General features: G+C 35.9%; 1 protein-coding gene across 1 annotated transcript in view; it reads right to left on the bottom strand.

Annotated features, from left to right (window-relative positions):
* LOC131157559 (protein REDUCED CHLOROPLAST COVERAGE 3) overlaps positions 1-7618 on the bottom strand; it is a 42832-nt gene extending 35214 nt beyond the window's left edge. Inside the window, exons 1-6 of the mRNA XM_058111804.1 lie at positions 7173-7618; positions 7030-7091; positions 6844-6936; positions 6520-6592; positions 5015-5356; positions 4533-4594 (exon numbers count right to left, since the gene is read on the bottom strand). Of these exons, the coding sequence (XP_057967787.1) occupies positions 4533-4594; positions 5015-5356; positions 6520-6592; positions 6844-6936; positions 7030-7091; positions 7173-7242 (702 nt within the window). The 5' untranslated portion in view covers positions 7243-7618. The remainder of the gene's footprint in view (positions 1-4532; positions 4595-5014; positions 5357-6519; positions 6593-6843; positions 6937-7029; positions 7092-7172) is intronic.
* Between the last annotated feature and the right edge of the window lie 12993 nt (positions 7619-20611).

Raw genomic sequence — 20611 nt, 5'->3', positions numbered from 1 at the left:
GGGATTCAAACATTAGGCACACTTAAAACTATTACTTCAAACTTGCATCATCTCCCTTCTATTTTGGTCTGGTCAGAGGCGAAGAGAAGATTAAAAAATTCTAAAAAAAAATTAAGTTCCACTCCACTTCTCTCATTGTTCTCTCATTGGTTGCTTTACTAATGGCAGGGTAGACAAAGCTACAAACGTCGCCTCTCAACCACCTAAAAACACAACAAGGGCAGGCAAGATGAAATAATGTTTGCAAACTGCCCTTTTAGATGATCTACGAGAAGAGGGCTTCCTTTCTATTCTATCGTGTTTTTTCCTCTCCCATTTCTTGTAAACTAGAGAGGAGCACACATGTAGGTCCCCACCTTTCCTATACTTTTAGAGAAGATGGGGAATTATGGAGTTATTTTAGGAACTCAAATTGAAATTATTTTGACAAAATAACCAATGTATCTACATTTTGAATATTTTATTATTAAACAGTAACTTGTACAGACTGAAGGTTTTCTTCGAATATTAGGAGCAGCAAAAAGAAAAAGATGAATGAAAGGGATCTGTTTAATTTATATTAGAGATTATCTACTCTTTTATTCTTCTCACCTTTAAGTTTGATCTTCTTCTATAAGCTTTTTCTATTTCTCTCCTTTATATATCTAAATGAAATTTGGTCTCTCTGCAATCCCTTTATAAAAATTAGTAAATTAGCAACAAATATCACCTTATAAATTAGATTTGGTTTAAAAAAATAGAACAAGTGGCAAAATAATAAATAAACCACTCACCCAATACAAACAATATCCTCCACAATCTCTTTTTAGGTTCTTTTTAGGAACATGAAAACAGGACGTTAAATTTGGAATTGTGTAGAATTAAACAAAACTCAATACAATTTCAGTTCCACACAGCTCCAAATCTAGACCACCGATCTCATGTTCTTGCTATGTGATGCAGTGATGCTGCACCAGTGAAGCATAGTTAATATTGGTATTTGCTATGATCTTTATTAGTTGTTATTATCTAAGGGCATCATTGTTAGGGGCTAGTAAAAGTGTGTCATTTCCTAATTCCAGCTTCATTTTTAGGGTTCATTAATAAGGCTTTTTGAGTCTAGAGAAGTTAGAAACAGCAGCAGTCAAAAATAATTTCCTGGGCACATTTAATGTGCAATTATGTTATGTACTTAAATTTATGTTAGCCTAAATAATGATTAGGCAGCACAGAATTTTCTCTTTCCATGTTGATTATCAATTCTGATCCATTCAGGATCTCCTGAGATATAGAAGTGTGGGTTGAGGATTCACCCTATGGCACCTTCCACACCCTCCACCGCTGCGTGTCACGAGAGGATTGCTTTGCCACTAAATATCCTGTAATTCACTCTCATTTGTCAGATTTCTAATCTGATTGATTATATAGTGTCTTCCTTCCATGCACAATGGGTCAAATTGATATCACAGCAGTTCCTTCCTTGGGTTGGATTGTGTTGCCCACTGTCTGTTGCTTCATTTGGGATAGTTAAACTTCTATTGCCCTTCATATATTCACAATCATTAAATGTGGCTACCCGTTTATATTTCAAAGGCAAATTACTCCAGATGTAAAGGAAACCCTTGGTTATTGCTACTAGAAATAAGTTATTGGATGATAAAATGAGTAATACGGCAGTAACAACCTTTAAAGAAGAGCACAGGACAGATTGTGAAAATATCACATGAAGGATGATTGGTTGCAGAAGACCTGTTTTAGAACAACATGCACAGCAGGAAGAAAGCTTTGTAATTTAGTAATTGACAATGGCAGTTGCAAAAATCTGCTTGCCGAAGTACTGGTACAAAACTTGAAGCTTGAAGTGGTGGAACACCTGCAGCCTTATCACATTTCTTTGTCCAAAAAGATAAGGAAGTATTAATGAAAACTGACAATAAGGCAGTGGTTGCTCCTTTATGACCCATTGGTCACAGGTTGGAGTCGAAGGAAACAGCCTCTCCGCATAAAAGCAGGGGTAAGGCTGCATACACTGACAATCCTCCACCAGCCTCGCAAAGCAGGGAACCTTGTGACCTGGGGATGCCCCTCAATCTCTCACTGAAGAGTTTGTTTGGTGTGACGTAGCAGCAATGGACACAAACCATATCTACTTGTCTGTCCTTCGCAAAATGATGGAAGTGTTATCCATGATGAGCATGACAATACCTACTCTTTCTATGTCAAAAATTGTGACAAGAAGAAGAAGCTAGGTTTAAAACCCATGAAGGATGTTAACGCAACAAACAAGGAGGAGGAAATGCAGGCCAACGATTTTGACAAAGCAAAACAAAAATGTAACTGACAATGAGGATGGCTTAATAAAGCTGGCAAGTGCTTCCTCAACTAAGAATAAAGTAATGGCAGATGCAGAAGTGGGTCACCGCAGGAACTGTGGAGGGCAAACTTTGAGCTTGGAAAGGGATCCACTCCAGTCAGGACAGAAGGAAGGCTCTCTCCCTCATCCCCCTTACCAGTATTGGTATAATTGGGATCTATGAGACAAAAATAAGGCTTCTAAATTTTAATAAATTGTGAAAATTATTCAGAAAGATTGGATTTTTTTGCATAACTATCAAAATTATATTGATATTTGCAAAGTTTGGGTTGGGTATAATGGAGGTAAAAAAACATAAGTGGGTCATTTCTTTGTGATTCCTAATGAAGGAAACAAGTTGCTGGTTCTCCTTTTTTACATGTTTCAAATGACATGTTGGAAAGACCCTTAGATTGGTGAAGACCCTTAGATTGTTTTTGGTAATTTTAATGTCTTTTTGTGGATAGAAGGAAACAGTAAAGCTTTTGAACAATTGGTTTCGCCCCTTCATGTCGTCAAGGATCGTAGGATAACTATGATTTCAAATTAGCATGGTGGGCTTGTTGTAGGGATTTAATGCAATCCTTGATCTCTGACACCCTCCAGTGAAGATTGTTCCTTGCATTTTTTGTTGTCTCCTTTGTAATTGGATGGCATCCCCTTGATACCCTTTAATAAACTCTTTGCTGGTCAAAAAGAAATTATTGGCAGATGAAGCTCTAGGTGCATTTACTTGCTCTTAATATATTAGTGGTGTTACAACAAAGGCAGGCTACGACAATGATGTTGACCCCATTCCCATGACTGCTTGCCACAACAAGAAGGCTTTTGATGATCACATATTGTGCAAGAAACAAAGGCAAATCAAGATTTATGCAGAAACAAAAACACATTTTGGAGGCCAAGAGGGCTAGAAATGTGCACGGTGTTCAACGAGCACAAAGGGATTTCGTAAACGCAAGCCAGAAAGAATTTGCTGATGAAGTGAGGACTTCAGCTATGAATTGCAGTCACAAGGATGAGTTTCTAATAGGGAAAATCACCACCTAGAAGGAGAAAGATATGAGGAAAATGGCAATCGAGGTTTAGGAAAATAAAGAAAAAATGTTACTCATTTTTATTCTAGTAATATGGAAAGGAAAGCCTGACTATTGGAATTCCTGGATAGGCAAACAGGAGCTTGAGGTGTAGTGACTAGTGATGCTCAAATGTATGAACCATTAAAGATGGCAATTCACACAGCATCAAGTTTCTTCTAACAAGGAGGGAATGATGCAGTGTTGCTTACTATTGTTATTTTCTATAATATTTTTTAGTTTTTGTCATCTAGGTATCATATCAGGGTCTAGTCAAAGACCATCATTTCCTAATTCCAACTTTACTTTCAGTGTTAATTAATAAATTTTTTTGAGTCTAGAGATGTTAGAAGCAGTTGTAGTCAAAAGCAATCATTTCCCTAGCCACATTTAATATGCAAGCTGTTATGTACTTATACTTGCACAGTTATGCTAGCCCAAATAATGAATATGCAGTACAGAATTTTCCCTTCCCATTTTGGTTATCAATTCCAATCTGTTCAGAATCTCCTGGAAGTGGGTTGAGGATCCACCCGATAGCAACTCCCATGCCCTACACCACTTCATCTCCATGCAAGAGGATATCTTTGCCCAAAATATCATGGCAATTAATCCTAATTTGTCAGATTTCTAATCTAACAGATTGTACAATGTCTTTCCTCCGTGCACGCTACAATGTACATCACTATGACCCATGATTAGTAGAATAGTTGGCAGTTATAAATGATCTGTAATCAGTTAGAATTAGTGAATTGTTTCTCACTATGGGGCAGTGTATAAATGTAAAGATAAGCTGTAAGCGGATTGTATGGGGAATGAATGAAGATGTAACCATTGAATTCTTACGTCTCTCTCTCTCCCACCACCACCACCACCCCCCCCCCCCCCCGGGCGGTTTGTATCTCTATAAAGTCTCTCTCTCTCTATCTATTGTTTCATTGCCTTCTAATATTTCAATAAATTCTTATATAATTGCCGCACTAACGCACTTAATGACTTGAAGGAATCAGGTACACAACAGTCCTCAAAATCAGCATTATGGATGCACATGCATTGTTCTCCACCTCCAATACAAAAGAAACAAGTATAACAGCAACATGGGCGCAAATGGGAAGAAAATGCACCTGAATTTCAAAATAATCGCCATCTTGCCTCTCTTCCAGCTTACCCTCACACCTCCTCAGATCTGCACACACATAATATATTAACATTCCCAAAATAACAGTTTCATCTTTGAATTTACATTGCATTTGCATCCTCCATAACTCCAAAGTTGATATTGAAATGGGGAAATTACACAAACCCTTCTCAAGTTTGACTCAAAAATTTAAGACACTAGACCCTTTTAAAACTATGAAAATCACGACTCAGTTAAACTTTACTAGCACAATATGACAGAAAGACCAAAATATTCACATAATCAATTAGTCAAATTAGACTATTAAATTATAATGTGTGAATATTTTGATCTTTTTAACGCTTCTTATTGACAGACACAACGGGTTTAGATTTCGTATAAATTTTTACAGCAGAGGAAAACATAAGGCTTTTCTGAAATTTTTCCAATGAAAAAAGAATAAAAGAGGAGGAAAGAAACGAAACCCACGTAAAATAGGAGCCGTGAGGTGGGAGAATGAGATGAAATCGTAGAAATGCGACAGCTTAGGCGTGGGACGAATGGCGGCCATATCGTATCCGTTGGATACCGCCGACACGGACGGCTTTGAAGCCGTTCCAATTCGTTTCCCTCCATCTGCCGGCGGCGAGCTCGTCCTCGCGGGTTGGTGGCTGGCGTGCGCCTTCTTGGCTCCATCCTTGACGGCTGCGGCGGCGGTGGCGGCGGAGGGTTGTCGACCGGCCTTCGGCTTGCCGAACCGGGTGGTGCAGGCGACGATGTCGAGAAGTCTCCGCACGTGCGCGACCGCCTGGGCTTCTTCCGTGTAGTCCTCTGAGGAAGAGTTGGCATAAAGGTAAATAAGGAAAGAACCGAGGGGCATTTGAGTGAATGTAAGTCGCGTGCAGAACATGGCTAATAAAGTAATAACAAAATATTAGAAAACAAAACTAATGAAATGTTTTGTTGCATGGTGGAAATAAATAAATACTTAATTAAAGTAAGGTCAAGTTAAATGAGGTGACGCTTTAATTAAGTATGTTGAATCGAGGTTTTTGTTTTTTTGTTTTTGTAAGTGTCAGGCTGGAATATCTATATAAAGTTTAATATTCAACTTGCCTTATAGAAAACATTTATTTCGGCTTAAATTTTTGAATGTGTAAATTTAAAAAAAAATTAGATAATATTTGCATGATTTTATATTATATTTTACTGCAGTTCACATATTTTTAAATCTAAACAAACAATAACAACAACAAAACTAAACTTCAGTCTCACTATATAAATCATTTTCCGTCAATTTATACGATCATGGACTATTTTTTTAATAGATCAAGAATATTAAATCCTTACTCACTATCTCTTTCTAAAGTTATTTTATGTCTACCTCTATCCCTTCTACTCCCCTCATAATAATTAAGTCACTCTGGGTGCACTATGATATTTTAAATCTAAATATCAAAAATTTTATTTTAAATATAACATAAAATGAAAAAAAATTGAATACAAATTTCATTCTCTTATATTATTTATTTATTTATTTATTTATTTAAAAAAATTAGTAAATGATTTTATTGTTGTATTCTTATGAGCCCATCAATCACATTAGAAGATTTTGTTCGCTTGTCAACTGAAAAATTGGAAAATCAATGAATTTTATAGTTTTATAATTATTTTTTTAAGTGATCAACTTGTAGGGCATTAATTTACATATAAATTTGTATGGTTAAAACACGGGATATACTATATACTATTGAGCTTTTTTTTTATTTTTTTGTGTCCATTAGTATTTTAAAAGATAATAATAATAATAATATAACTTTGCCACATGAAAAGTGGAAATGGCAAACCAAAGAAATGATACTAATAATTATTTAATTAAAGTGGATACTAATAATTAAGCAAGTCAAAATATGGAATTAAAGTGGATACTTATAATTATTTAATTAAAAATTAAACAAGCAATTAATTAATTAATTAAAATGAAATTAACCCACCTTCAACCATCCTGAGCAGACAAGGCTTCAGGGAAACCACCTCTACTCTGTCATGAAGCCTCTGCCCCCTAACCTGCATCCTCAAAATTTAATATTTGTCTGACGAATATTTTCATTAAATAAATTTTAGCTGTGAAAAAGCTAATAAATTATGCATAATATATAAATTTAGTGGTGCTTATATCCGTAATTAGTAGTATTTTAATCTCTAGTAATTCACAGTACGAATCCTCAGAACAGAGAAACTCCCTCTGCTTAATTTTCCAATTTTCCCACTCACTGAGAAACTGAAAAATAAGAACATAATTAAGGTCGAGAAGAGACCTCATGGGAGAGAGAGTAGTTGGTGAGATGGCAGGTTTCTACATTGGCGGCCAGCAGTCTTCGAACGTCTACTATCTTGTCAGTCGAAATGCCCTTCAATAAGAACACGCAGTAAGTGATTAATCTGATCTCGTAAATGCTAGAAAATGAGAATAAAAATTAAAATATCTACACAAAACAGAGTACCCTGAGTATGAGTCGGGTGTCGTATGGAGTAATGACGGTAATGTCAAGAACGGTAGGCGCAACTGCAAAACACGGAAATCATATGAAGCAAATGAAACGCATTTAAGTCATGGTTCGGAATAGAAATCTGAAATGTAAACAACCTTTGTCCTCTTTTTTCTTCTTTTCTGCTCTGCCCTTACTTCCCCTGCCTCTGCCAGACCTGGGGGCCATCTCCTGGTTCGACTATGGCTTTTCGGTTTTCACCTTCGAAAATCAAGAGAAGAGGCACAGTAGTTAATGGCAAACGCAGTGGCCCATTTCAGGAATCGATCATTCCTAGCTTAATTTAACTGAGGTGGACTGTGCATGCATGAGCAAAGCTGCTTGATTCAGAGAAATATCAGAAACAGAGGAAAGAAATGGCGAAAACAGAGCGATACGGAGGAAGAAGAAGATCTGGAGACTGAAAGGAACTGGTCAATCATGCAAAGGATCAGAAGAGGGAGATAGGATAAGGGCAATGGGTTTGATCGCCCCTACTTGGATTCTTGAGAAATCCTGGCCTCTCTTTCTTTTCCCTTTCCCTCAGTCTCTCTGTCACTCTTGAGTTTCTCGTGGGGCACATGATGGGGTTTTAAAGGAGCAGAGGAGCCAGTGCGGACAAAACTCAGTGGGGAAGTCTAGAAAGGGATCGTTGATTTGGCGACACGTGGTGGGCCGACGACGGTTTGGTAGAGTGGCAGAGGCTGTACTGAAGTGTTTTTACTCTCGTCTTTTTTTCTCTCATTATTTATCCCCTCCATCACCCATTAATATTTAGGCTGTTAATTGACGCTTTTATGTGTAATTATTAGAAGTAATATTCACCTTTTTTATTTCGTATTTTCTCGCCACATGTTGATTTCTAATTAGTTCATCTACTTAATTTTTGGAGTGTTAATTCGACACATTTTATTTGTATTATTAATTAAATATAAATTCACTTTTCAATATATCATTTTCTCCTTTATCATTCCTAAAATGCAATTGGCCTACAAGTTATTACTTATTTATAGTTTAAAAATCACGAGTACAATATAATAGAATAAAATAATTTTAGTTTAAAACTTTACATGTGTTTTTACGACTTCTACATTTTTTTCAATGATACCCTCGTAATTAAAGTAACTTTAACTAAAAAAAAAATATATAAAGGACATATGTATTATATACCTATTGATTGTATATTATTAACAAAAGGAGAAGTAACTTTTGCTTTTTCTTTTTCCTCGTATTATTCTTTTCCCACTTGATGTCACGGAGTCTAAGCTTTTATACCAAATTTTGTATTGTGATGGCACCGAATCTCATTGAAAGCAACGGTATAATCCCAAGAGATGGGTGAAATGAGTAGGGAATTTTAATTTATTTTAAACCTTTAAAATTTAACAACCACAATCTCTCACAAATATCAAACACAACTAACTAATCAGCAAACGTACTATACCAATAGATAATCCTATAATATGTATGAAATTAAAAAACAGATTCTGAATGTTTAGCTATCAGCAAGTTCAATATTCAAAGTTAAATTCCAGTAACAACCAAGTATTTTCTTAAGACAAAAATTCAGTAATATAAATCAGGTAAGTTAGCTACTTATACTTTGAATAATTAACCAACCACAATAAATCTCAGCGTAAACTTAATCAAATCTCAGCGTTCAGCAAGTTTTCCCAATAAATTCATAACATATACAACAGATTATAAAGTGCACAATTTAAAGAGATAGGGAAAGAAGATTGAACACCAGATTTTTTACAAGATTCGGCTTACCGCCTACGTCTTTGCCTTAAGCAATTTGCTGTGAGGATTTCCTTTACCCACTCCGTTCAATACGTGGAGTACGCCTCTCTTCGTTGATAGGTGGAGACCCTCTTTAACAAGAACACCCTCTCGCTAGGCAACGATTATATCCCCGAATCGTCCAATTGCAAAATCAGCAAATCAATTGTTCGTACAATTTGAATACTCTCACAGCAAAGCAGAATTTGTACAATTTAAAGCACTATATACTTCAAGAAATCAATAAGCAATTGAAGCTCACAAAGATTGCAAAGGTATTCTGATTGTAAGAAGAGAGATTTAGAAAATCAAAATCAGAATTCGTCGAGGGCTTTCAGAAAAAAACGCACAACATCTTTTCTGAGTATGAATCAATAGCATTGTAAGAAATTCAATGTGTATGTGCGAGTATTGGATGCCCTAATTGCGTAAAAATCATCTTTATATAGAGTTAGAAAAATTCGTATCGTTTTTCCGAAGTTTGGAAACCAAATCATTCGTTTTTGGAAAGAAATCAACGTTGTTAAGAAGTTTAAAACATATACTTCAATCGCCTAAACCATAAGGTCAGTCGCCTAAACTAATTCAAAATATCGCTCTAGAGTAGGCAGTAGCAATTCAGTCGCCTGACCCCAAGAGTTCAGTCTCCTGACCCTATTCTAATTTTTTATTTACACTGGTAGTAGCATATCAGTCGTCTGAGTGATAAACCTCAGTCGTCTGATCACTATGCAACTTAGTGTTTTTCTCATTTTGATTCCAAAACTTGTTTAGATTAACTTTGAAAGTATTTTGGACCTTACAAAAATATTTTCCATGTTCTAAATCAAGTCTCTAAGTCCATAATTAAATCCTAGGAGCTTCAGTCACAATATTGAAATTTAGAAGTACTTACATGAGACTCTAAAAAGATAAATACAATTAAATTCCAAAGTTTTCATGTTGTATAGCTTCAACATTATCCAAGCTTGATCAACACTTCAATATGCTCATATTCTTCATGACTTGTAACTTTAAGTTAGTCTTCATGTAATATTTTCCAAGTATAACCATTTTACTTCGTGAAATACATGATTCCTGAAACTTAAGTTGAAAGAAAAATTAGTAACCTTAATTTGTTAACATCAAAATGAGATTAAACCTTATTAGACCAACAATCTCCCCCTTTATGATGATGACAAATAAGGAACAAAATGAGATAGCCTTGATAAGGCTCCCTCTCACAATAAGTATGAAACACAAAAATATAGCTACTATACAAATATGTGTTCAAGCTTTAACCGTGATTTTGTGTTTCTCCTTTTTAAAAAAATGTCCTCAACAAGTCATTAGAAGTGATGAGATTAAACCTTGTTAGACCAACAATCTCCCCCTTCATGATGATGACAAATAAGGAACAAAATAAGATAGCCTTGATAAGGCTCCCCCTCACAATAAGTATGAAACACAAAAATATAGTCACTATACAAATATGTGTTCAAGCTTTAACCGTGATTTTGTGTTTCTCCTTTTTAAAAAAATGTCCTCAACAAGTCATTACATGAATAACAACACTTACAAAGCTCATGTCAGAATTTCAATATAACATATATCAAGCTTCAGCAAATGTTACTCCCCCTAAATGTAATATTTCCTTAAAGAACATTCAATGTTCTATACATTCATAAGAGATTTCAATACACGCATAAGATATATCTACATTCAGTATTCAACATAAACTTATTTTCATATTCAGCATAAACTCATATTCAACATCATTTTCATATTCAGCATAAACTTATATTCAACATACACTCATCAACATAAACATCAACATTCATATTCAACTATGACATATATGAAATATAACATATGTGAAAACTCATAACCTTCTCATGCTTCTCATTTTGCTAAAACTTCTTCCTTTTTTGACATCAACAAAAAGAAATAAATAAAAAAATTTAACATGGAAATCGTAATAGGACCGTTTATCAGTATTCGGTTCACAAACACAAGGTCCAATTTTCAGTATGCAATTCTCAAACCAAATATTTTTAGCAAGATGTCCATCAAGATATCCATTAATCAGCATACAAAAGATACACAGGATGAACCATGTCCAACATGCATGTCTCAATAAACAGAATATCATAAGTAGGAGAAAGAAGCAACAAAGATAAGAAAATTACAATAAGCAAATAAAAAAATCAAGTATCAGAATATTACAATCCAAAGTGTTTTTAGTGAATAAATTTCAAGTCAAATCAAGCAACTAGTCAGCATTAGTGTCATCACCACCGGGAGGTGTCTCCTCCTCCCCATCATCATCATTGTCCTCCTTGCCCAAACCCAAGAGTTTTACCATAGTAGAGGAAAAGGTGTCATATTGTATGTGTTTAATAAACAAGGTAGATGAGGTGGTAGCCCCAAGATGATCAAAAATTAGGTTCAAAATTCCTCCATATGGAAAAATTACTCGCCTTGCTTCTTTTTTTAAGATCATCCATCTCAGGATTAGGGTTCACAAATCCAGGCATTTCCCTTTGTATAGACACCATATTACAAAACAGTCTAAGTATGACAGATGGTCACGAGACCCCACCCTAGGTAGAATGTTATATGTAATGAGGATATGAATAATCCTAGCTTCAAGGGTCAGTTGCCTATAAAACGAAGGGTGATCAAAATAGACAGGTTGTTCACTCATGATTAAAGGTAAGAACTCTTCTGGGTTAAAGTCCTGTGCCATGATCCAGGATTGTCCTAAGTGTGGACATTTAAAATCACCAACTTGGATCCTAAATCGAGTGGCAATAGTTTGTTGAGTGAGTGCAAAAGCCTTATTCATAACAGTGGTCATATACATGGTTTCACCCTTTTCCATATTAACATAAAACATCCTAACTAAATTTGGATAAACACCCCTAGGTTGATATGTAATGAATCTTTCCCATCCTAAGACATTAAACATATGTAGGATGTTGGGAAAGTTTTCTTGCATAAATGAAATATCCAAAACCTTACCAAGGATAGGTTTCGTGGATCTAATATGCTCTCTGTATATTTTTTTGCCGTGGGAGAGATAAACCAATTTTGAATTGCTTCAGTATTGTCATTCCCTAAGGTGCTACTTCATTTTGCCCATTGCTTTGTTCTAGACATGGTTTGGAAGAAAAATGTTCAATTAAATCTGCTTAAACCGAGAAAAATAGGCAAGATATGAGGGTTTAATGGAAGTTTTGTGGCTCAAACCTGAGTGGAAGAACACTAAGTCAATTGACCTTGATTGTTCAGTCGCCTAAAGTGCTTGGATTTTTGAAAAATACGCAAGTCAATAGTTGTTCAGTCGACTGATTATATAGTGAAGGGCAGTTGCCTGACCTTGAAATTTGGACTAACTTGCTATTTTGACTCAAACACTCATTTTAATGAATTTATCCCTCAAATCACTTCTTTAATATTCAATAAGCTTAGTTTACTTTATATTCTCATTCTTTTAATTTAAAATTATCCTTTTTGCATATGAATTACCAAATTTAAAATTACTTTCCAAATTAGTTATTGATGCATAGGACTCTTTGAATTCAATGCTTTCTAAGTTAAGCCTTGTACAATCCAACCTTTTTGGGTTGCGACCAATAATGTCATTCATTTGTTATCAATACACTTGTCATCAATAAGTTTGAAAATTAGTCTTCAAGATTGTTGTAATCCATTTCAACTTTGTTCAATACTCTTGTATTAATTGTGATTACGAGATGTCGCAACGTTCCCGGACACGAACTTGGGATGACACGAAAATGATGATAAAGTGAAGTGGATTTTGAAAATGTGATTTTCGTGGAAAACAAAGTGTATGAAGTTGCTACTAACCTTTTGAAGTGTGGTTAAAACACTTGATTACTACCCAATTGAGGGTAGAATCGGTCTGCATTATCAGAATCGGATCCGAGAGTATGGTTACGCGAGGGGAAGGTGTAGAGACCCGAACCAGTAAAATGAGAAAAAGGATAAAAAAGTAATTTTAGTAGGCTTCGTCGACGAAGCCAAGGTTCTCGTCAATGAAGGCCCTTCTGCAATTCGTCGCCAAAATTCAGAGCCTCAGTGATGAAGAGATCCTAGCCGATAGGAAAAATATCGGACAAGGGTTCGTCGACGAAGGGAAGAGGTTCATCAACGAAGAGCCTTCCGTGGCTCATCGACGAAGGCACCATTCGTCAATGAGTTTGACCAGTTCAAGGGGTCTTTAAATATCATTTTTGATTGTTTAACGGTTAAGAAATCACAAAAGCTCTGTCTCTCTCTCTAGAACCGGTGACATATGATATGAAATAGAATATGTAAATCTGTTTAAATACGAATATGAACTATGACACCCCGATTTTCATACAAATTTTTTTGCACAATAATAAATATTCACTCATCATTAATAATATTCGCAAATCGTCCACGTCAACAACCCTGTTACCACTCATATGACCCGACCCGCATTGGGTACCGAGTAAAAAATCATTTCATTTATACAACTTAACAGTGGAAGATAGTATATATTTAACAACCAGAATATAATACCCAGAGTATCAACGTACATATATCTATATACAATACCATCACATACCTAAAAACAACCCAACTCTAGGGGAATTACACCCCCCTAGTCCAAGAACTCACCCTGTGTGTCAGGGTCTCGGCTCCCTATGGTCATGGAGCTCTATCATCTGGCCTATCCCTTTTCCCTGAAAAATTTAGATAATTTAGGTGAGACACATTTCAGTAAGAAGGAATAAATTATTTACAATGTGTGGCAATATGAGTTCAGTTATAGCCCACTTTACTTCAGGTCATCATTTCATCTGAGAAAAATACACTGATAAACATATTCTCATAATCATATTGATATACAACACAAGATTTTATAAGCTTTAAAATCATTTCTCAAATTCAATCGTTTCCAACACATATTTACCTGCGAAGTTCCTAAGAATAGGGAAGATTACCCGCCCATACAGGTAGTTTCCCTCTACCCTAACACTTTATGCAGTTATGTATGACCACATTTGATACCTATCAGGGCATTCACCTCACTCAGTAAGCCCTCAGGCGGAGAGTTTCACTTCGCCTCAATTATTTATGTCATTAACTCACACGGATCCATTTTTCAATTCTATCATTCTTATTTCTCAATTTTCATTATTTATTTTATTTCTCATTTTAGCCCATTTTATCAGTCTTTCACTTTACGTTTCTATTTCACTAACTGGCTCATGAGTATCCTTGGTATCTAGTATCAACATCGCGTTTGTAACTCATGGCTACCCTGAGGATCTTTCTTTTCACGCCATGCTTCCCCCCATGGTCAAGGTTGTGCGGCCTGAAGGTTAGATCTAACCACGGTTGGCCGACCCGGTTAGATCAAAATATCATATCACATATCTCACGTTTGTAGTACGACTAGTCGGCCTATAGCCTTGATTCGGACTTAGGAGGCACAACAACTCTACTAAACAGTTCAGTCGTCTGTCACGCCACACGCTCCAAGAGTCCGTGTGGTTGCACTACACCACTAGCAATGGTACCGTGCCCAATATCACAACCCATCATTAGGGTTTCCATTACCATCCATCAGGGTTATCATTACCACATACCCACAATCATTATACGGTATTGGCATTTCATCAATCACATTTCAATGATCCCATTGCTGCTCTCGCATTTTGCAATGTTCACATTTCCCCAGTATTCACAGTCAGTATACTCAATTCAATTATCACATTTCAATTTCCATATTACAATATTCACGTTGCAATATTCTCATTTTCTCATTCTCAACTCAATACTCACAATGCCATATTTACATTTCAATATACTTATTTCAATATTCATATTTCAACTATTCATATTGCAGCATTTACATTACAATATTCATATTTTCCATTTTCACATTTCAGTATTTACCTGGCAGAATTCTCAATACAATTTTCACATTTCCAATATTCATAATTTCATAATCCCCCATCTCAATATACACATTTCATTCTCATAATAATATATATATATAACCCATTTTGTGAATTTCCACACTTTTCAATAATACAAATCATATTCTCATATTTCCCCATTTATTATAGACAATATTTCTATAATCATATTTCATATTCCAAAATATCACAATTTAATACTACTTAAATGCCACACAATTTATCTGATATTTATATCATAATAATTTCTAAACAAAATATCATATGTTCATTTTCACGTATCAATTCAAACAATAGTTCTAAAAATACTGCTATAATTTATTCCCTTTACCTGACTTACTGGGAGTCTCGCTAACACCCAGACCCTACGCCCTTGACACCCGAAACTCAAATCTTGCAATTCGCATTTTCTCCAGATTAATTAACTTATTTTTCAAAATAATACCCATATAACCTTCCCTAGGTTTCATATATCACAAATTAACATTTAAACTAATATTTAACACCCTCACTTGGTTTTCTAGCATTTTTAAATCAACATTAATTAAATAACAGTTAGCCCCTTAATAACCCCCTTATCCCAAATTTGGGGTTTTGCCTATGACGACCCCACGAGAAATCCGCTTCGCTATACTTATAGAGAATTATTCTTAGATTCTCGTGGTGGTGTCTGATCGTCAATTGGGCTTAAAATTCACAATAAATTGAGGTAAAAGTGGAAATTTAGCTTACCACAAGAGATACGTCTATGCCGCTCCTACAACCAATCCGCTCCGGTAAAATGATGGTAGCAAAAAATGGAGTCTAGCGGTATTTCCTGATTTTCGATCGGCCGAGTATTCATCGAGGAAATGAGGAGAGAGGGAGAGAGAACGAGGAGAGATGAGAGACTAGGGGAAGGGGGCTCTGCGCAGCTCCTCTCTACAATTCCAAGCCTGAAGCTTCTTTTGAAGCTTCAGGAAGTGATTATATATATATATATAATTATAAAATAATAATAATATAATATTTAATTAATAAAAAATAATTATTATTTTTAAATTTTATTATTATTATTATTATTATTATTATTATTATTTTATAATTTATTTATTTATTTTTATTTTTATTTTTATTTTTTTGAAATCACTCCACTATCTTGTGTAACCATTTTTAGGGTTATTACATGAACTATGGGAACTGGAGTTCCATTTTGCTATTTGAAAATGTGGAAAACAAGTGTTGATTGTATATCAAGCTTTGTATGTAAAAAGGAGGGTGTGTGCCGGTTTATACCACAGTACAATTGAATGAGTTTGTGAAAATACTAAAACTGTACAGGTGATTTGTGAATGTGAAACAAGTTAATTTGTTTTAGCATAAATTGTATATATGATATTTGAAACAGCAGCTTGTTACTCTCAGAGCCTTAAAAAGCTCACCGTTATATTAGAACCTTAAAAATCTCACCGTTATATGAGAACTCTAAAATGCTTACCATTATAAGAGAGCCTTAAAAAACTCAATGTTATATAAAGCCTTAAAAAGCTTAAGCACGGTTCCGTTGCTTTATATTATGGATATAATGCAACAACACATCTGATTTTCAGTGTGGGTATTGAGATAGTTGGTTGGATTTGGAGTGCATCACTGGTGGATTAATGGACCAGGTAGTACCAGTCAGACTATAGTAATCGCATAACCCGAAGCCAAGGGGTAGTGTTGGCATTTGTTATTATTGTATCTAAGTTGGACAGTGTTCTAAATATGCATATTTATTATGTGAAAACTAAAATGGGTAAAGTCACAAGTTTGAGTATCGGGAGGAGGGATCGTACAGTGTATGGGCCTGTACCCTACTCTAACCTCAGGAACTCTAATTTGTTATGATGCTAAACCATTTATCGTAGGAATTATGTCTATATATCTTCTATATTACAGTATTGAAAATATGCCTTATATGTAACTACTTTCAATTGAAATAAACGCATGTGGTCACACATTGATGTAATATCTTCCACCTTACTGAGAAGTGTCTCATCTCAACATATAACCTTTGTTTCAGGTCCTACAGGACGTCTGTCCTAGTTGCTAGAGGGACTTGAAGGGTCGTTTTGTTTTTAGCTTACGTAAGTGTTTGTATATGTAACAGACTTAGTTCATAACATTTTTGGGATTGTAAGAATAGGTTATGTTTAAGTATGGATGTATGTATTTGAGGATACAGTTAGAAAATTATGGTTTTGTCTATTAGATTCCATATGAATGTTTATGTTTTCCGCTGTGCATGAGATTTCATATCAGTATGAAACACTCATATATCCCTATTCAGGGCAGGTGGTTTATGTATGTTTATCAGAGACAGGTGTATTATATAGGCGTAGTAGCACTCCGGAGCCATATAAAAGGTAGGGGCGTTACAGTTGGTATTAGAGCCTTAGCCAACCGGAAGTGTGATATGATTCACACTGCTTGGTTATGGAAATGCTCGGAACTTTGGTTGCTAGGTTCTATAGACTAGACTATACCAGAGCTGAGGATGGAAATAAGATCTTGAGTATAGCTTTGTGTACCTAGAGACAAAAATCCATTGACATACTTCTGTATTTTTTTGGAACAATCGAAAGGTTCAGAAAATCACGGCAATCCATTAACGATTTTGTTTCCGAGTGGAAGGGAGGAACTTGAGTTAGAATGAGAATGTTAAATTATTGGAGTACATTAATATTAAGAATGTAGATTTAAGGAAATGATTCTATAGTATTGTAGTACTAGCTGATACTTAGGTTGTCATGCTTCTAATTGATTTTCTTAAACTGCTTCTTTAGGATGAAGTACAAGGATAATACTGTCAATGTGGGAGGTAGTTGTAGCGAGGAAGCCGGCCATGAGGTTGGTAGTGACTCCACCAGTGTACTGCGAGATTTCACATAGCAGCTTATGGCTGAGGTGCTGCGAACGAATAGGGGGCAGGACCGTCCCACAGTTGAGATAGGATACTCCATTGATTAGTTCACTAGACTGAAGCCTTCAATTTCCTAGGAAGTGCAGATTTGATTTGAGTTAAGAATTGGATCCAAGAGATCGAGAACATCCTAGATATTATGAACAGCATAGAGAAGCAGAAGGTAACCTTTGCAATGTTCAAGTTGTCAGGGGAGGTAGAGAAATGGTAGGTGTCGTCGGTAAAGAAGATGGAGGAGCACCGGCCGATACCAGTAATGATGACGTGGGCCCGTTTCAAGGAATTATTCTTTGAACGGTACTTTCAAGCTGCGATCAGAAATGCAAAGATGGAGGAATTCATGAGCCTGACGCAGAAGTCGCTAACAGTGTAGCAGTACACTGCTAGATTCTATGAGCTATCCCGATTTGCTCAATTCATGATACTGGATGAGGCAATGAATACCTGGAAGTTTCTGAGGGATCTAAAGAAGGAGATCCGGAGGCAGACAGCGATCTTGCAGTTGCAGGATTTTGCTACACTGGTAGACAAAGCCACTGTAGCAGAGGAGAGTCTGCTGGAGGGCGTAGAGGTTCAGGTACCGAAAAAGAGGCCAGCGCCTCCCAATTCTTCTTCTGGTGCAAGGCAGGGCAACTGGAAGAAGAACAGTAGTGGTAAAGCACCACATCCTATCGTGGTTGCCCTACGTGTGGTAAGGGGCACTATGGGCAGTGTTGGAAGACAACAAAAGCTACTAGACAAGGGGTATATTCTGTAACTACCTGCCTAGTTTACCAATTTAAGTTTTTTTCTTTTCATAATAACATTCAATATAATAATCCTGTACAACTGAATAACGTAATCAACTTGGACACATGGGTACCAGGGATATACCAAAAATACCATTCCGATACCTAAGCAACACGAAACGTAAATTACAACATATCATACAACCAACCACAATACCAGAGTCCTACTAAAACTGTTATATATATACAATCATCCACAAAAAGACCAAAAGTAGCCTAGGGTCACTTCCCAAAAATAAATCTAACCCTAGCTCATCAGGAAATGAAATTGTTGGAGGCGTGTCCGTCTCCCTTGGTGTATCATCCACAATCTCCTCTTCTTCCACTTTATTCTTGCTTTGGCCATTATTTTCAACTATAGGTGTGGACATGGTTTCCTTTTATGGTGATCTCTCAATTTCTCTTCCACTCCTAAGTGTGATGACCTTGCATTGTTCCTTTGGATTCACTTCTGTGTTGCTAGGAAAAGTTCCTCTTTGTTGGGCATTCATGGCCAGTTGCCCAATTTGCATTTCAAGATTCTTCATAGTGGCTCTCATATTGCTACAATAAGTCTCAATGTTATCCAACCATGAATCAGTCACCATGTTTTTGTTGGTAGTCCATCTACTTGTAATGCTTAAATCAAGGCAATATACATGGTGCTTTTGGATGCTCTACATGTCTTTTGTGTTACGGTGTATTATTGCATGCATGCTATTTTAGGATTATATATATTTGATGTAGGTACACTGATTGATATTATTTGAACCATGCCGTGTTTCCCTCCCTTTCATACTAGGTCCTTCTCTTCCCACACTTTAGTGCAAACACTGAAGTTTTAAGTTAGGGGTAGAAGGGTAGAGGACACTGCATGGTAGTGGACACTATATGGCACTTTTTAGCACAAAAATAACAAATCCAATAAAACAAAAATTTTCAGTGACACTATTCATTCTTTGTACCATGATTAAGAATGATTTACACCTTTTACATACTTGTATATAACCTATAAGTTACATGTTTAGGCCCATCGCTAACATGGCCCTATTATGATCACCGACAATGTAGTGGCTTACTTATGTTTAGTTTCTCATTATATGGCTAATCAAGGATTTGTAACTCTATGTAGGTTGGCTAGTGGTTCATTTGTATTAAGCTGGCTATATATACTCTTGTATTTACATGGTACCTCTTAAGGCTATAACGCACTTCTACATGATTCGTAGCACTTAGAGTTCCTTGAGAGCACTGAAGGAACACCCGTGGCGACTATGACACCTTGTAAGGTACTGTTGATCCTGTCATTCTTTTTGAGTGGTTAACGTCAAACTCTGAGTTCACAGGACTCAACTTCCTTTTTTCTAGATATTCTTTGTATACTGACCTTTATTTTTGACTTGCTAGCTTAGAGGTGACATCTAGTGGTGAGATAGAAACCTAAGTCTTGTAGCCTACTCAAGATGTGAAGACTGAGCCACCCCTAGAGATATATTTAGTTTATGGACTCCTGTTCGAGTTTAATTCCAATTGGTAGTATGAAGACACGAAAAAGTTGTAATGATTGTTCTAACTGGCCATAAAAAGTAATTATGCACAATGAAGAAAATGAGCAGAAAATGAGAAAAAAGAAAAAAATAATAAAAATAGAACACCTGCTCCATGAATACAACAAAGGTCGAGCTAAGGACACAACACATGTTCTACAAGTATGAAGATTCTTCAGTTGTCCAATGCCTAAGATGTATTTATCCCTAGTCCATGACTAAGTTGATTTAGGGTGGTCTTGGTTGGATATGACGAGTAAATGAGAAGATATTAGGGTGAAGGACCCGACGCCTCACACGTAGGCTAGATTGTCTTCAGAGTAGTCCACTCCATATCTTTAGCGTTTGTTCTTTAAAATATGTGGGATGTTTGATTATGACACTCCTTCTCACATATGACGAGTAAACCCATCTTCTTGAGTGTTTTTGAGAATATATCAGTGAGGCTGAGTCAAGACGACCATTCTGTAGGTGTCCATGGATACCCTGAGTGTAACGAGTCATGCACTTTACACATGCCTTATGATTTCACCTATTTATACTCGAATTTATATGACTACA

This window comes from Malania oleifera, chromosome 6, assembly GCF_029873635.1.
Source record: "Malania oleifera isolate guangnan ecotype guangnan chromosome 6, ASM2987363v1, whole genome shotgun sequence".
Classification (NCBI taxonomy): domain Eukaryota; kingdom Viridiplantae; phylum Streptophyta; class Magnoliopsida; order Santalales; family Ximeniaceae; genus Malania; species Malania oleifera.
The sequence above is the reverse complement of the archived record's forward strand: the minus strand, read 5'-3'. Positions and strand labels throughout refer to the sequence as shown.